At 44.7% G+C, this 17639-nt stretch overlaps 1 protein-coding gene across 5 annotated transcripts in view; it reads left to right on the plus strand.

The window, feature by feature from the left end:
* Positions 1-17639, plus strand: part of KTN1 (kinectin 1) — a 67987-nt gene that overhangs the window by 13451 nt on the left and 36897 nt on the right. For all 5 annotated transcript variants that reach the window (XM_014947050.1, XM_014947052.1, XM_014947051.1 and 2 more), the window contains exons 5-12: positions 1973-2140; positions 4450-4580; positions 8038-8154; positions 11083-11223; positions 13103-13209; positions 14706-14838; positions 15915-16002; positions 16288-16454. In XM_014947050.1, coding sequence (XP_014802536.1) covers positions 1973-2140; positions 4450-4580; positions 8038-8154; positions 11083-11223; positions 13103-13209; positions 14706-14838; positions 15915-16002; positions 16288-16454 — 1052 coding nt within the window. The remainder of the gene's footprint in view (positions 1-1972; positions 2141-4449; positions 4581-8037; positions 8155-11082; positions 11224-13102; positions 13210-14705; positions 14839-15914; positions 16003-16287; positions 16455-17639) is intronic.

Below are 17639 nucleotides of genomic sequence, written 5' to 3' on the forward strand. Positions count from 1 at the left end.
GTTTGTTCAGGTCATTAGGGGTCAGATCAGGTTCTTGGGACCCTGGTGGGGTTCCAAGTAGTGTATGGGTCCTGTGTGTTGTAACAACTGAAAAACTTACAAATTATACATGAAAGAAACTTACTGATGGGAAACTTAGTATGTGATTTGCCTTCTATTGATGTTTTTGTGCTTTTCCTGATGCATCCATTGCCCTTTTTTGAGGGACCACTTTTTGGACCACAAGCTTGCTTTTGTGTGGCTAATACTCAAATTAGTGTAGGTACCAGCTCAGCCAGCATTAAAGCTAAGCTGTCAGTGCTACACGGAAATAGCTCGTGCGTTAGTTGAAAGCAAGCTCTTTTCTTTTAAAGCCACCTCTTCAAAGTGACAGAGAAAAAAAAAAACTAGCTGTGGTGGGCATCTGGATTAGGCAAGACAGTACTATGGGGATTTGGGATGTTACTGATGCTGCAAAATGTCTCATTGATAATAAATAGACTTTTGGAATAAGAGGAATAAAATGATGAGGGGAATTTAATAAGGAGAAGAAGGGGAAAGGTGAGGGTGGTAAGTGGATTAGGTGGTGGATATTTCTGCTAGAGGGGAGCTCTCCTCATGTCTGAGCTTGCTGTGCAGTGTTTGTGGGCTTCTTAAGTGGAAAGACTCCAGCAGGTGACACAAAAGGTCCATAAGCCTGTTTTGCTCCTTAATAGCAGCCAGAATCCTGAAGTGTTTTCTAATCAGCTCTCTGGCAGCCAGAAATGCGTATTCATCTTGCACTGATGCCTGAAACCTTGCATCCCACCCAGTTACTCTTCTGTCTGGTCTACTGCATGGCATCTGTGGTCCATCAGCCCTTCAATCTGGGCTGACTCTGAGCTTGGTCAGTGAGCTTTCCTGCTGTGGCATGGTTCTGTGCATAATGAGGAAATGGCCTCAAGTTGCACCAGGGGAGGTTTAGATTGGGTATTAGGAAGAGTTTCTACACTGAAAGGGCCATCAAGCATTGGAACAGGCTCCCCAGGGAGAAGTGGTTGAGTATCCCTGGAGATATTTAAAAGCTGGGCAGACGTGGTGGTGAGGGATGTGGTTTAGTGATGGGTTTTGTAAGTGTTAGGTTGATGGTTGGACTCAATAATCTGAAAGGTCCCTTCCAACCTCAACAATTCTATGATTCAATTCTGTAATGTCTCTGGTCCTACAGGCAGTGTGGACCAGCAGCTCAGGTGCTGGGAAACAGCAAATCCACCTTCTTTACTGGCTGTAAGTTGTCCCTGGTCTGTCGTTCTTCCTCTCCCCTCCCCTGCTTCTGTCCCAGCAGCGCAGGCTGAAAAGCTCTTTGGGCAGAGGCTGATCCTCAGCCCCGTTCCTACAGTGGTAGGTCAGTACCTCTGGGTACCACTCAGAATATTAAGCCTGTCCTGACAGATGAGATATCTTCATTAAGTGCAGTTGGGTCTGCGTGTGAAATAAGCTTGATTGCTGTCCTTACTGCGTGTTCTGCCTTAAATAGTTTAGTTCATTGGTGCTGGAATCTGAGTGGAAATGCTGGCAGTTAAGGTACCAGCTTTTAATGGAATAGGGGCAAAAATCTATTATATTTGTGCTTCAGGGATGCTGAATGATTTCATACGCAGCCACGAGTAAACCAGTCTCACTGATGCCATGTGCAACTTTCTCATTAAAGTGAAATGAAAGTCAAAATCTAAAGGTTCTTCTCTGCTACTTCTTAAAATGCTAAAAGGCAGCTTTGGAAATAGAAATTTAATTGAAGCTATTAAATTACTATGCTTTAGAGACCTTTATTTAATGAACTTACCTGAAGAGCTTTAATGAGTTAAGCTGTGAAGGATAATAGAAACAGAGAGTATAACTAACTAGCTGTAGAAATGCTTTAATCCAACTCTCGTGTATGTTATGCACCTTTTCTAAAAATGTTGCTTTTAATTATTGCAAAGCTTTAATCCATCCTGTGGGCTTCTGGTTACAGTTTTGGTGGATGAACCTCTTATTCAAGCAACCACTTATATTCCTTTGATGGATAATTCTGACACTGGCACTTTGGAAAAGCGAGAAGCGGTTGAAGTAGCAAAACAAAACGTGAACGAGGGCATCCAGAAGAGCAGTGGCAAGAAACTGAAGAATGAAACAGATAAAGGTAAGGAACTGATAATGCAGTCTGTCTCTGCCATAGCCTGTCTGGAAACCTAAACAAGGAGGGGGAATCCTCTCTTATACGCCAGAAAGAAGTGATTTGAGGAAAAGATTTGTGGCTGCAGGACACCGGTTCTTGTCTGTGCTCGTTTCTCCCCTGTCTTTGGCACTGTTGAAAGGGCTTTGTGCCATCTGAATGCTTTCAGCGCTGACTGTAGGCTTTTGTGTCCTCGCAGCGAGGAACTGGTGATCCCAGACCACACAGATGCATGTGAGCTAGCTGTGCAGTAAGGTAGTTCAGGCATCGCTGATGGTGAGGGACTCTGGAGCTTTCAGTGTGGGCTGTCGGAGTCTGTGTGTGTCTCTGACTGCAGCACGGATTTACCCAAAGCCAATTGCTGGTGGAGATAGTGTCTGGCAGTTTCCAGCAAGACTTTGGATTTTCCTTCTAATGCAGGTGGAATTGGTTGGGACGGGGGAAGCTTCTTTCATACTCTCCTGTAGAGGCCTGGAGTGATTCATGAGCTTAGTGTCCCACCTTGAAACTTCAAATAGGCCGCTAACCTGCTCAAAACATGCCAGACTTAGTGAGCCATGAGGTGAGACCCTCCAATTTGTGGGCAGCTGGAGATGAGAAGCCAAGTGACTGACTCGGGTTTCTATAGAGGATTTGTTTTCCAACACTGCCTGCCTGGTCACTGACCGCTCTTTGAAACCTCTCTTTTTAGGCTTGTCTTCTAAAATGCCCACTTGAAAGCTTCTTGGCAGCTCTTTGTGGTACCTGGATTGGGTTCCCACCTGCCTGAGGCTGCCCTTGTGCTTCTGGTTCAATGGCTGCATATCCCTGCCCTGCAGCATCAGAGCCTCTCGTGTACCCGTCCCTTCTCATTTCCTCTGCAAGCTGTAACCTTTTATGTGAGCTCCTTATTCTCCTGTGTCAGCTGGGATTTGCCCTCCCGATATAGAAATCTTCCCCTATTCTAATTGTAAGCTTCTTGGGTCCAAGGGCAAGATCTTCCTGGCTTCAGGGAACTGGATGAGGCCAAGCTGCTGTAGACTCCCAGCTATCCGGCCTCTGCTCCCAGCATTTTGGCATATTCCTGGTAACAGCATCATTGCTGATGTCAGTGCAGCAGTGATGTTATCTGAAGCCCGTGGCCAAGACTAAGTTGGATTTAGGATGAGGAGACAGTGTGCTAGAATTTCTCAGCAGTTCCTCCCCACCTCCCTGGACTCTGTTATTCAGTGATTTGGTTTTATGCTCAGCAATTTCTCTGAAGGGCTTAATATCACCAGCCCTTCTTTGTTCTTCGTTCACTTTTCAGACTTTAGGGAGGTTTAGGTTTGTGTGGCTGTTTTTAGTACCTGTGGTGAGAAACCTGGATGGTTCTCCATGAGCTTTGGGAAACTTTTTCTGAACCAAACATCACTTTTAAGCTTTTCTTTTCTTCTTTTTTTCCCCCCTTGAATCCCATCATGTACTTTTGTTCACTGGGGAATATTTGACAGAGATACTGTATGCCTTGGTCGCATCACTTTTAAGCTTTTCTTTTCTTTTTTTTTTTTCCCCCCTTGAATCCCATCATGTACTTTTGTTCACTGGGGAATATTTGACAGAGATACTGTATGCCTTGGTCTTGTCCTTCTGCTTCCTTAAGTTAGGGGGCCACCTAATGACCTGTGTGATGTAGCCTGGTTTTTATGGACAACTGTTCCTGCAAGAGAATAGTTGAGTTGAATTGTGTTTCCTTGTTTATGTCTTTTTAAACACTTATTTATCTCCCTTCTGCTGAACTCTTTCTGGACCAGTTCATTTCCAAACTTAGACTGATGCAATATTTTTCTGGTTTTCATATATTCTAATCAGAAATGTGCCAGTTCTTAAATTTGTTACCTTGTCACTTGCATATTGCTTGTGGAGCCAGGCTGTCCTTTAAATTGAGAGCTCATTTTGAATTACTGTCATAATACACTAGAAAGGCCTCTTCAAGTTTTCACATTCATCCTATTTTTTACCCCCAAAATCTGTGTTATGCTTTGTCTCCTTGCTAGCACTAACTATAAATGTTACCAACTGTACAAACAAAGTGGTGGGATTTTTTTTTTCCTAAAACTGTCAGCTGGCAGATTGTTATCAAATTTAAATTGGAGATATGTTGTTTTTTGCTGAACGTTGATGACCTCTTGCTCCTTGGCGTTTCAGCCTGAAATTAAATCTAATGCATATGATACCCTATCACATGCTGTTTCGAGGCAAAATAAATAATTCTGTACGGAGTCCAAAGTAAATATATCCTCCCTTCTGTGTTGCAGAGAATGCTGAAGTAAAATTTAAAGACTTTGTAATGGCCATGAAGAACATGATCTTCACTGAAGATGAGGCCCGTTGCGTCGTGGAGGTGTTAAAGGAAAAATCTGGAGCCATTCATGATGTCTTGCAAAAGGTGAATGCCTGTGGGTGGGGAGAAGGCTGTTAAATAAGCAGAAATTGTGAGAGATGCTGTCAAATCCGCTGTATCGATGTTCTGCTGTGATTTGGGCATTCTGTCTTTGGAAGACTTTTTCCAGCTGGTCGGTGCTGGCTTTGCATGTGGAAAGCAGTTGTCAGATGTCTGCGTGGTGCCATCTGCCATCCCAGGGGCTGGTGGGATGGGCTTCCGACCGCTCGTAAAGAGCAGACATAACCATGGAGAAAGGGGTATATAACGCAGGGCGGCAGCTGCCACCCGTGTGTTGGCGTGGGGACAAGCTGTCTGGTGGCTTTTGGGAGTGATCTTTCACATATGTGTAATTGGGATAAACTAGAGTAGAAATTTAGAAAAACCTGCTGTGGTTGTGCACTTGATCTCTTAATTCTGTGTTTTGCAACTGTCTCCATCTTACAAGTCCATAAATGACAGAATGATTTGGGGTTGGAAGGGACCTCTGGAGATCATCTAGTTCCAACCCCCTGCCAAAGCAGGTCCACCCAGAGCAGGTTGCACAGGAAAGTGTCCAGGTGGGGTTTGAATGTCTCTAGAGAAGGAGACTCCACCACCTCTCTGGGCAGCCTCTTCCAGGGCTCTGCCACCCTCAAAGTGAAGAAGTTCCTCCTCATGTTTAGATGGAACTTCTTATGTTCAAGTTTGTGCCCATTTCCTCTTGCCCTGTCCCTGGGCACCACTGAAAAAAGAGCGGCCCCATCCTCCTGACACCCACCCTTTCAGTATTTCTAAGCATTGATCAGATTCCCCCTCAGCCTTCTCTTCTCCAGACTAAAAAGACCCAAGTCCTTCAGCCTCTCCTCATCAGAGAGATGCTCCAGCCACCTAATCATTTTTGTAGCCCTCTGCTGTCCCCTCTCCAGCAGTTCCCTGTCCTTCTGGAACTGGGGAGCCCAGAACTGGACCCAGAGCTCCAGATGGGGTCCCACCAGGGCAGAGCAGAGGGACAGGATGACCTCCCTCCACCAGCTGGGCACACTCTTCCTGATGCCCCCCAGGATGCCATTGGCCTTCTTGGCCACAAGGGCCCATTGCTGGCTCATAGGCAACCTGTTGTCCACCAGGACTCCCAGATCTTTCTCCTCAGAGCTGCTCTCCAGGAGGTCAGCCCCCAACCTGTCCTGGTGCGTGGGGTTATTTCTCCCCAGGTGCAGCAGTTCGAGTCTGCTGACTCCTTTGCATATTTTTCATAGGGTTGTAGGGCAGCTTGGATTTGGAAAGGCCCTCAGGGGTTTTGTAGTCCAACCTCTTACAGGACCAGCTCTGAGGTCAGACCAAGCTGCTCAGGGCTTTATCCAGCCTGGCTTGAAACCTTCAGGGACTGACTGCACAGCCCCTCTGGACAACCTGGGCCAGTGCTCGGCAGTTCTTTACTTTTTATTTTTAAACATTTGTATTAAGACAGAAGAGAGTGATGACCACCAATATCTTACAAATATCTACTCCTCCCTTCCATGACTCATTATGAGTGTCATCCTGTGCTTGTAACATCCTGTTTGCCACACTGGAAGTCTTGCGATTCTGTGGTCTTCTGCAGACACGGTACCAGAGCAGAAAGGCAGAACTGGGTATGTGTCAATTCAAGTAATGCAATGTAGTAGCACGTCCCATAATTTCGGTTGGAAGGGACTTGAGGAGGTTATGCAGTCCAACTGCCTCCTCAAAACAGGGTCAACATTGAATTCGGAGCAAGTTGCTCAGGGATTTGTCCAGTTGGGTCTTGAGAACCTTCAAGGATAGAGCCTTCACATCCTTTCAGTGCTTTATTGAAAACTCAACAGTGTATTTTTGCTGTCTTTTTTTCTTCTAAAGGATCTTCTCAGATCCAAACGGGTTCCTGGGTTTGTATACAACCAAAAAAATGTACATTTCTGTAGATAGAAATGTAGTTTCCCAGCTGTAGCTCGTACAAGACACGGAGAGTGTGTGTCGTACATACACATCGCATACATACACGATACCACTAATTATATACTTCCAAACACATCCAGAGGGTGTTTATGGGGCTGACACTTCTTGGCTTCTTCAGTTGTCAGAATTCGGAGCACAGACACTTAGAAGGTTTACCCCTTCCCACAGTTACTTCATTTTTGGGCCAGTACACAAGTGGTTGGGCCATGGGGATTGTTCCTCTAGTGCTGTTCCCTGTGGGATCTCTGGAACTTTGTGTGTCAGTGTGCCAGCGGAAAGGTAATTACTGCAACTGGAGGCTCTCCTGTGAAATGGAAGGAGAGACCACATCAGTGTTCCCTTTTTCCCTTTGTGGTGAGGAATTTCAGGAGATGAAGGGTGCCTATAGAAGAGCTGGGGAGGATACACATCGCATACATACACGATACCACTAATGGAGAACTTCCAAACACATCCAGAGGGTGTTTATGGGGCTGACACTTCTTGGCTTCTTCAGTTGTCAGAATTCGGAGCAAAGACACTTAGAAGGTTTACCCCTTCCCACAGTTACTTCATTTTTGGGCCAGTACACAAGTGGTTGGGCCATGGGGATTGTTCCTCTAGTGCTGTTCCCTGTGGGATCTCTGGAACTTTGTGTGTCAGTGTGCCAGCGGAAAGGTAATTACTGCAACTGGAGGCTCTCCTGTGAAATGGAAGGAGAGACCACATCAGTGTTCCCTTTTTCCCTTTGTGGTGAGGAATTTCAGGAGATGAAGGGTGCCTATAGAAGAGCTGGGGAGGGGCTCTTTGCCAGGAGGTGTAATGATAGGGTCAAGGGGAAACTATTTTAAATTGGAAGAAAAAAGATTCAGATTATATGTCAGTAAGAAATTTTTTTACTATGAGGGTGGTGAGACACTGGAACAGGTTGCCCAGAGAAGCTGTGGCTGCCCCATCCCTGGAGGTGTTCAAGGCCAGGCTGGATGTGGCCTTGAGCAACCTGCTCTAGTGGGAGGGGTCCCTGCCCATGGCAGGGGGGTTGGAACTTGATGATCTTTGAGGTCCCTTCCAACCCAACCCATTCTGTGATTCTGTGACGTTGGTTGGATTATACCTGCTTCAGGCGTGGGTTGGACCGGGTGATCTCGGAAGTCCCTTCCAACCTCAGTTATTGAATGATTCAGCATCCCTACATCTTTTTTTTTTTTCCTTCATTTCTCTTAATGGCTGTTCCTCATTTTCCCCAGTGCCACCACAGCAGCTCTCTTCCAACGCGGAGGCACCTTAAGAGCCCATTTATTCTTTTAATTGGTTTGGAAATGCATTTCCTTCTCTAACGAAATGGGGGCTGCAGGATCCATTAGCGGCAGAACCGGGTGCCGCTGGTGCCGTGTAGGCCGCGCAGACGGGCCGTTCCGGGGGCAGGAGGGGCTCTTCCTTCCTCCCAAGTTTGCTCTGCTGCCTGCTCGTGGGCTCTGCAAGTGCTCCTGGTGGGTACCAGCCTTTTTTTAATGTACTTTTGCTGCAGGCTAGCAAGGCTGAGTCGGCTGCAGCTGTACATCAGCTACAAGACAAAGAGAAAATGCTGGCTGCCATGAAGGAGGAGGCAGCCGTTGCGAAGGAGCAGTGCAAGCAGCTCACCCAGGTAAATATAAAGAGGTTTTTTGCCTATAGAGAGCTGTGGGAGAGGAGCAGGGGTGTATAGGACTAGCAGCCAGCAAAGTTCGCTGAGCTTAATATAAACTGAAAGATGGGAGGGTTTTTTTTAATATTGGGAAAGCTTACCGAGACATTGTGTTTCATTTTATGATGCTGTTAATGTATTTATGCAGAGTTATTTTCTAGTAGTTTTTCCAGAGAGTTGATTTGCTGAGACTTTTAAGCTGAGACTGTGTTTTTCTTTTCAAAAGGTTACTTTCAAAACACTTCCTCCATGAGTATTGCATGGTTTTGTGCATGCAAATGTTAATCACCTGTTCTGCGTCGCGTTTTTTAATTTGGTACCTATTCTAGCATTCATGTGCTTGTGTGCTGCTGGGCACAACCACCATCAGTTTTCTTGAAGAAGGGAAGCCAGAGAAAGGGTAGAGCTGCCTTCTTAGCTCCTGGAGTTGCTGCTCTGATTGCTTTAGACTTACAGGGCTGCTCATGCTGCTGTCAAGACTAGTTTATGAAATTTCTCTTTTTTTGTTTGTTATGAAGATTTCAGAGAAAAGCAGTTACGGTAGAACAAATAACTAGGCAGATATGGAGTGAATCGGAGGCTTTTGGGGGCAGGATTCTTGTATTTTGGCTAATTGGGAAGCACACAGGCGTTAGGCACAGGAAGGTGGGATAAAAGTTGGGCGCAGAAAGCTGGGTGGCTAAAGATGGGAGCAGCGTGGCCAGAGGACACAGGAGTTGGGAGCTGTGGGCAAACGAGAAGGAAAGAAGGGAATGGGTTTTGTTGTGAGCTCCTGGCAGGACACAGGTGGGTGGATATTTGATAGAGGGGCTTGGGATAGTCAATGTATAGGGAGAAAGGACTTTGTGATGTGTTTGGAGGGCTAGAGAGAAACTCTGGCTTGGGATTGCAGGATGAAAGTGGTGGTGCAGGATATCCACTGGTGAAGAAGCAGAGGAGGAGCCTGGGTGTGGGGGAAGTTGATGTGGTTGGGGAAAAACCACCTGCAAAGCTGTGCTTGTGAAGGCAATGTGGGTTCTGCAGAGAAGTAGGGGTCATCAGGGGGGAAATTTTGCCATTTCAGTTGGGGGAGGAAAGGGAGAAGGAGAAATAAATGAGCATTCCCAAAAGCTGGGAGAAAATGGGTAAAAGCAAAGTTGCTGCAGTGCCAGAGTGTCAGGGGACAAAGCTCAGCTTGACTCACAAAAAGTTCTATACCTTCTAATTAATATGTTTCCCTGAAAACACTGCTAGAAGCTGTGGAGGGACTTCAGGGTGCAGGGGTTCCTGCAGGGGTGTTGATAAAGATGATAACTTGGGGGAGGATAAATGAGAGCAGGAGGGGAGAAGGAGAAATAAATGGGCATTCCCAAAAGCTGGGAGAAAATGGGTAAAAGCAAAGTTGCTGCAGTGCCAGAGTGTCAGGGGACAAAGCTCAGCTTGACTCACAAAAAGTTCTATACCTTCTAATTAATATGTTTCCCTGAAAACACTGCTAGAAGCTGTGGAGGGACTTCAGGGTGCAGGGGTTCCTGCAGGGGTGTTGATAAAGATGATAACTTGGGGGAGGATAAATGAGAGCAGGAGGTGCCTGACCTCAAAGGTATTTGGCAAAACCCAAGGGAGGTGAAAGATAATCTCCCCGGGATCTCCAGCGCTGCCCCCATGGGGGCTCTGGTCAGAGAGGGCTGGAGATGGATGGTGGAATTGGTAGAGGAGCAGAAGGAAGCTACAATATGTCCCAGCGTCCTTATTTTTGTAGTATAACATGGAGAAGTCTTTGTGTCAAGCTGTTTATTGGCAGAAGTGACCTAAAGCTTTTGGTGTCACTCAGGTTCCTAAACGCCTCGGAGAAGTCTTTGTGTCAAGCTGTTTATGCTGTATGGGCAGAAGTGACCTAAAACTTTTGGTGTCACTCAGGTTCCTAAACGCCTCCATGAACGTGGGTTTGGGAACTCATGTCCCTTATTCAGGGGGAACAGCCTCCTGAAAGTGGCTAAGTTGGATCTAAGAGAAAGAATAGTTTTTATTTCAATTAAAATGCGGAAGATGCTGTAGTCACTCTGAAGAGATGGAGGTATTATTCAGGCTAATAATTTTGAGCATTTAAATTATGTGTGGAGGCTCCCTGGCACGGCAGGGAGCTGCGTGCTGTGCTGTGTAGCTGGGGATGGAAGGGAGATGGTACAAATACCTCGTTCTGCCCCAGGAGCTTGCTGAAAGCTCCACTTCATGTTTTTGCTTGCTGCAGCAAGCGCATTTGTATTGCAGAGGAGCAGCTCTATGGATTTCTCAGGTGTCTGGATTGAATTATGGGCCAATAAATGATTAATTTAAATAGCAATGTGTATTTTCATTTGAAAGCTGTAATGCCGCATCATGCTGGTGGGATTCAGGGCTTCTCTGGCTGTTGCTGGGTACTAATAGCCCATTTCCTCTGGCAAAACTGTTGGCTTTGCAACCTGCTACAAAACAATTACTTGCTCTAAAATACTCCCTGTTCTTTTGTCACAGTTCTTTACCTGCGTTCTTCTGTTTTGCTAAATTTGGGATGAAAATCTAAGCTCTGCCCTGTGTGATATTCATGGTTTTAATTGTTAGCACTGTGTGATTTGACCAGACTCAATAGAAATAAGACTCCAGCTCTTCTGAGACAACAGAAAATCAGGGTTGAGATTGGCAACCTTTGTTTTTAACAAATGTAAAATCATGTTCATCCTAAATCCTCAAAAAGGAGCTGGAAGTTTGGTCAGGTCTAATGCTATAATTATTCTGAGTGAAAATTTGATGCTGAATTTGGTTTGACGCACACTTGCTGTGTTTTTAGTTATCCTGAAACACTGACTGTTAGACTCTAGAAAGGAGCAGTAGGTGACGACTTTCCCTTTTTCCTTTCACTTGCCACCCCAGGAGCTGGTTGCAGAGAAGGAGAGGAACGGTTTGCTCACAGCCAAAATGCGAGAGCGCATCAACGTGCTGGAGAAGGAGCACGCTGCTTTTCAGAGCAAAATACAAGTTAGCTACCAAGAGTCTCAGCAGATGAAGATAAAGGTAAATGCTTTTAAACAAATGGGTCTCTGGTCCAGCTGCTTTTGCTTCATGGTGTTTTCCTGAGATGTTGCTCAATTCAAGTGTAAAATCTAATCAAAATGTTTAATTTCAGAGAGCCGTTAATGCTTTTGGCCACTTACCAGCTGATAAATAGCATTTTTTTTAAATTTATAGTACAGAGTGGCAACATAGCGTAGTATACAAGAAATATTATTGCCTGGGAACTTGTATTGCTGAAAATACTTGAAGGGCAGACACTTGCATTTATTTTTTCTTTAAGCTTTTGTTACTGTCTCCTGATGTTCCATTGAAGTGGACAGGAGAGTTCGTTGCATCAGATTCAAAAGTTTGACTTAAAGTTTTCTAAGAAAAATGAAGTGACTTCAGGAGAATTCGTTGCATCAGATTCAGAAGTTTGACTTAAAGTTTTCTAAGAAAAATGGACCCTCTTATACCAACTTGACTGGTGCTTAGATTTGACAGTCTAGTATTTTTTTTTTGCTATATAAATGTCACAGCATCAAGCCCAGCAACTTCCCTGCTTTAATTCTATTCTTCTCCCTTGGCATTTTGGAGAGTAGCATCTCTGCAGTTTTGGGGCAGAACTGCATTCTCGAGAGCAGAGACCATTTCCTTTGAGTCTATGTAGACAACTGCATAATGAGAGGGTCTTACTGCTGGCTGGGGAGGGTGAAGGAGGTCTGGGGACAACCAGACCTTAAAGCTGGTGAAGTGGTGAAGCTGGAGGAAGGATGCGAAGAGGAATCAGTGCTCTGGGTCTGCTCCCCCTGCTGATGTGCTGTAGCGTTGCAGAGAAGCTGAAATTTAATTATCAGAGCTTCCAGTTACGTGGGGCTTGTGGCCCTGGCATTAAAAAGAAAAAAGTGGAGGAGAAGGGGAATGAAGAGAACCCCCAACAAATATGCAACGAGCAGTTTGTTACATGCTTTGGTGCTGAGCTGGAGGTGGCTGCCCTGCAAGGGATGGCTGTCTTCTGTTGTAGTTGGTACCAATGAGGATTTTTTTTTTATATAAAACACTTGTGTGAGTCAGCCAGTTGATGAAACTGGGTCTTGGAAATGGTGTCAGCCATATCTACAAACTGGCCCCAGTAGAGGAAGAAGATATTACAGGTGTTTGTGCTGGAGAATTCTCAAAGCAGGCTGTTGGGTTGTAAGACCAGCTGTGATGTAGCCTGCATAAGCATAGTCCATTTCCCCCCCCCCTTTAAATCCTATCTTTTATTTTTGTTTGCACTCTTCTGAAGTAACCTTGGGTTATCAGGGCTTCTTTCTGCCTCAGTTTGGAACCATCACAATGCCACCAAAGCATATTATTGCCTAAATAAAGGATTTATTTCATAATCTTGCCTTCAGGATGTTAGAAGAGGACTAGCCTTTTGCAGTTTATATGCTATAATCTGTGTATTGTTAGTTATTTTATACTTTTTCTGCTTTGTTTAATGGCTTTGTAAACTTGTAATATTAATTCACGGTGCATTTATATTACTTCCCTTTGGACAAAGTAATTTATTGATATCCAGTTGTTGACAAGTATCTAAAGTTATACAGCTGAGCATTTGGTATCCTCAGTACTATTTGCATACTATTTAAAAATAAAAAATTGCCTTGATGCACAGCTGGTACTCTGGTATAAAAAGAAACTGGTGCTTTTATTTGAGCAAGGAGGTCTGAATTGCACAATTTAATTAAAGAGTGGGGGTGTGGGGAAGGAGGTAAAGCTGCCCCCTTCCGAAAAATCCACTTAGTTTTATTTATTTAAGCTACGATGGTGTTTTACCTACTGTTATAAGTTATTGGATTTTTTACTTCTCCTTAGCTTAATCTGTTTTAGAATTGATCTTTTTTTCCCCCATCAGTTCCAGCAGCTCCGTGAGCAGATGGAGGCAGAAATAAGCCACCTGAAGCAGGAAAACGGTATCCTGAGAGATGCTGTCAGTACTTCTACCAATCAAATGGAGAGCAAGTACGTTAGCAGCTCCTTGGAGCTCTCTGTGTGTTTTTTAAGCCTTCCCCGAGGAGTTGTTTTGGCTTTTGCTCCTTTTGTTTCCATCTCCTTGGCTGTCTCTGAATTTGTGGTTACACTAGGAACGCAGTTATTTTGGGCTGGGGAGGCAGCTATTTGTATTTGCATCGAGCCAAGGCTTTCAAAACAAATTACTGTCTTCTATCCAGTTGAAGCCTGGGCTTTTAGAGTGTGGGTGCTGAAGCTCTAACAGAAGAGTGGAGAAGTGCTCAGCCACAGTTGGGTATTTTTTGGCAGGGAATGTCTCCTTTCCCCTGGGGGCTTTCAGAGAAGTGCTGATGCTGGCCTCTTGGGAGAACAGCAGCTCTAAACCTATAAATCAGTTTTGTCTTGCAATAAAAAAAAAATAAATATCAACACTGTGCAGTTAACGGTACCACTGGGGCGGCGCTTGGATTTATCTGCTGGTGTTGCAAATGTTTGGAGAAACAAAAAGGCATCTCGAGGTTTTGTCTTTTGTGAGTTATGCCAGAGAGGGTTGTATTGACTGCGCTGAAAGCTGAGCGCCCCGGTGAGCTGTGGGTGAATCACTGCCCACGAGCTTCTTCCTGGAGAAACCAAAACCTTTGTGTGCTTTTAGATATTGGATTTGTTACTGTTGGGGACTAGAATGACGAAACCGCTGCCAGGACTTGGAAAAGGCTCCATATCTTGCTTTTCTGGCTCTGCTGTTCTTGCAGAGGTGCTGCTTCTCTGTGGCCCTTTCTGTTACCAGCTCCTGCGCTGCCGAGCACGTGTATTGCTGGGGCAGGTCTCTGTAAGGAGCAATAGGATATTTGATATTTTAGAGGTGCCCTTCTTGTAGGAATAAGTCATCGTTATCTCTTGGTTATCTTGAAAAAGCCTTAATTCAGGCAAACTCAAAGTGCTTTTTATTTGCTTAGACACAAAGGGAAGCCTTTTAGAATTCTTCCCTTGAGCTACACAAATGCCTCTTCTCTCCCTAAGTGAGAAAGTGCTTCAATTACCTTCATAAGTTAATAGGTAAGTCAAGGAAGCAACGTATGGTCGGAAGAGATGTGTGCAGTTAAGAGTCCAGGAGGAATAGTCTTGAGTAAGTTGGAGCTAGATAATCCTTTATGGGAAGAGGAAAGGAATGTGAATTTCCATGCGAGACCTCTCCTTAGGCTGAGCCTCTCTAGTTTATATAACTCTGTCCAAATTCTGCCCGTCAGCTTGCAAACGTTTTAAAGGAACTGATGCTTGTGGCTTATTGCTGACCTTTTGTTTCTGACTCAGTGGGTTGTCTCTGCTGTGCTGATGGCCAGGAGTCCCTGACCCTCATCCTTTCCTAGGATGAAGCAAAGTGGGGAAAACCCACCCACCCAGTACAGCCCTTTGGCTGCAAATGCAGGGCTTTGTGTTGATACTTGAGTAGCTGTTGTTATGGCCTATGCTTCTTGTGAAAAGAAACTGTGAAAATGTTTTATTTTTAGGCAGTCGGCTGAGCTGAACAAACTGCGCCAGGATTATGCCAGGCTGGTGAACGAGCTGGAAGAGAAGAGCAGTATATTGCAGCAAGAGATGCTCCAGAGGAAGAACCTGGAGCAAGGGATTGCTCAGCTAAAGGTGACTTGGGCTTTTTCTGCCTGTCGAGTGGTGGCGGAGGCTTTATCTGAGCCAAGTTCTGACTCGGGTGGGATGTGAGGGGTGTGAGAATAGCTTTAGCTGTTTCCCTGGCCACTAAATCTCTCTGTCATCTTTTTACATGCAAGTATCTATTTTCAGATAGGCTATGGGCTTATTTAATGTTTTCATTCAGTACTCTGGGTTTTGAGTGATGACACACCTCTCTGTGAAGTGAAACTTACCCTTCCAGGTAAATATATTTAAAAAACTGAACTGGTGATGTTGACCTTTTGTTATGTCCCTGTCCAATTGTTGGTCCGGAACAGGGTTGTAATGATTCTGAGGGTGCTTTCTATGAGTGTACAATTCCAACAAGATTTGATATTTTGGAGTAGTTCATCCAGATGGCATTGTCCTCGTGTGGGTTTGTTTATTTGTTTGAAGTTGCATGCTTAAATGTATGTTTAAATTTTTAAATATACTTTTTTTTAAGAGTTAAAATGTAAATGGACGGGCTTCTGGATGCATCTTTCTCCTTTTCTTTGGAAGAAAAGGACTTCTGTATTTATTTTTTTTTTCAAAAGAGAAAGCTAGTGTTTTTGAATGAGAATGCCAATCCAGAGCTCATTACTTTTTCTTGTATTTGCAATTAAGTCCTAGTTACCAGGGGTTCTCTCCACTTCTAGCCCTTGCAGGTGGAGAGTTGGTATGTAGAGTTGAGACTTATAAATCTGCACCTAGTAATTAAAATGTGATGAGTGGCTTGTCTGGCTTCTAGTGTTAATTCTGAACTTGCAGGGCAAAGATGCTACACTTTAATATTACAGAAACCATCCTGTTAAGAGCCTGTAATGAAATCCTGGTCACAATTGCCTTTCAAATTAATAGGCTAAACTACTCTGGGAGGAGGATTACAGGGCACTCTGTCTCTCTGATGTGCCCTAATGGAAGCAAGAAACAATTTTACTTCGTTGCCATATGTTTTGGGAATAGCACCGAAGAGATGCGCTCTGAATGTTTCAAAAAATAAATTAAAGGTTAGACTTCTTTTCATCAACTCTCTCTTTCATGTGAAGGTCCAGCTGAACGATGCACAGAGAGAATGGGATGAGATGCAGGCTTATTGCAGGAAAAGAACAGCGGAACACGAAGCAGCACAACAAGGCACGTATCACAGAATTCCCAAATAGCACTCACTGCAGTCATTTGGCTGTTGCCATTTGTAAAACGAAAAAAAAAAGGAGGGTTTATGGAGTAAATGACTTAAATAAAGCTCAGGTGAAGTTGGTATCACTTCAGCACCCTGGGGAAATAGTATGTTGATGAGAGAGCTGAACCTTGGCTTGATGGAATGAGGCTTCTAATCAGCCTCCCTGTTTACAATGAAAGTGATTTCCCCCAAAGTTAAATATTTACTTCTGAATTAAAACCCTGACGTTTCTGCTACAGATATGCAGAATAAGCTTGTGGCCAAAGAAAATGAAATCCAGAGCTTGCACAGTAAACTTACTGATACAATGGTGTCAAAACAGCAGCTGGAGCAGAGGATGCTGCAGTTGATGGAGGCTGAGCAAAAACGAGCTACTGCGGAGGACTCCATGCAAATGCAGGTGCAGGTAGTGTTGCTCAAGTATCTTATGGGTTTGGGTTTTTTCCCCCCTACTTTATCCCTACAGAAACGCAGTAATAGCCTTGAAATGCTGTTTTAATAAAGCTTCCCCACTGAATAAAGAATGAGAAAACTGGGTGCCACTCTATATTGTCACTTTAGAGGTGGGACCATGCATGCGGTGCTGGGAGGAACTCTGGGGCCATCTCAAGACCTGAGAAATGCTCCAGGAAATTCAGGAAAAAGGTGCTGACCCAGGCAGTTTCCCAAGCTGTGAAGTGATGCTGTGGTCTGGGGAACACCCTGGAAGAGCAGCCGTGTACCTTTTGATGTTTTGAGCTCTTCTGGAGTGATTTCTCTTCTCTTGGTGTCAAGTGGTGACAGGCAGTGTAGACAGAGCTCTTGAGGGCTTCAGAGAGACTAAATACAATGAAAGTGATTTCCCCCAAAGTTAAATATTTACTTCTGAATTAAAACCCTGACGTTTCTGCTACAGATATGCAGAATAAGCTTGTGGCCAAAGAAAATGAAATCCAGAGCTTGCACAGTAAACTTACTGATACAATGGTGTCAAAACAGCAGCTGGAGCAGAGGATGCTGCAGTTGATGGAGGCTGAGCAAAAACGAGCTACTGCGGAGGACTCCATGCAAATGCAGGTGCAGGTAGTGTTGCTCAAGTATCTTATGGGTTTGGGTTTTTTCCCCCCTACTTTATCCCTACAGAAACGCAGTAATAGCCTTGAAATGCTGTTTTAATAAAGCTTCCCCACTGAATAAAGAATGAGAAAACTGGGTGCCACTCTATATTGTCACTTTAGAGGTGGGACTGTGCATGTGGTGCTGGGAGGAATTCTGGGGCCATCTCGAGACCTGAGAAACGCTCCAGGAAAGTCAGGAAAATGTGCTGACCCAGACAGTTTCCCAAGCTGTGAAGTGATGCTGTGGCATGCATGCGGTGCTGGGAGGAACTCTGGGGCCATCTCAAGACCTGAGAAATGCTCCAGGAAATTCAGGAAAAAGGTGCTGACCCAGGCAGTTTCCCAAGCTGTGAAGTGATGCTGTGGTCTGGGGAACACCCTGGAAGAGCAGCCGTGTACCTTTTGATGTTTTGAGCTCTTCTGGAGTGATTTCTCTTCTCTTGGTGTCAAGTGGTGACAGGCAGTGTAGACAGAGCTCTTGAGGGCTTCAGAGA

Source organism: Calidris pugnax, unplaced genomic scaffold (genome assembly GCF_001431845.1).
Source record: "Calidris pugnax isolate Ruff unplaced genomic scaffold, ASM143184v1 scaffold127, whole genome shotgun sequence".
In the NCBI taxonomy this organism is placed as follows: domain Eukaryota; kingdom Metazoa; phylum Chordata; class Aves; order Charadriiformes; family Scolopacidae; genus Calidris; species Calidris pugnax.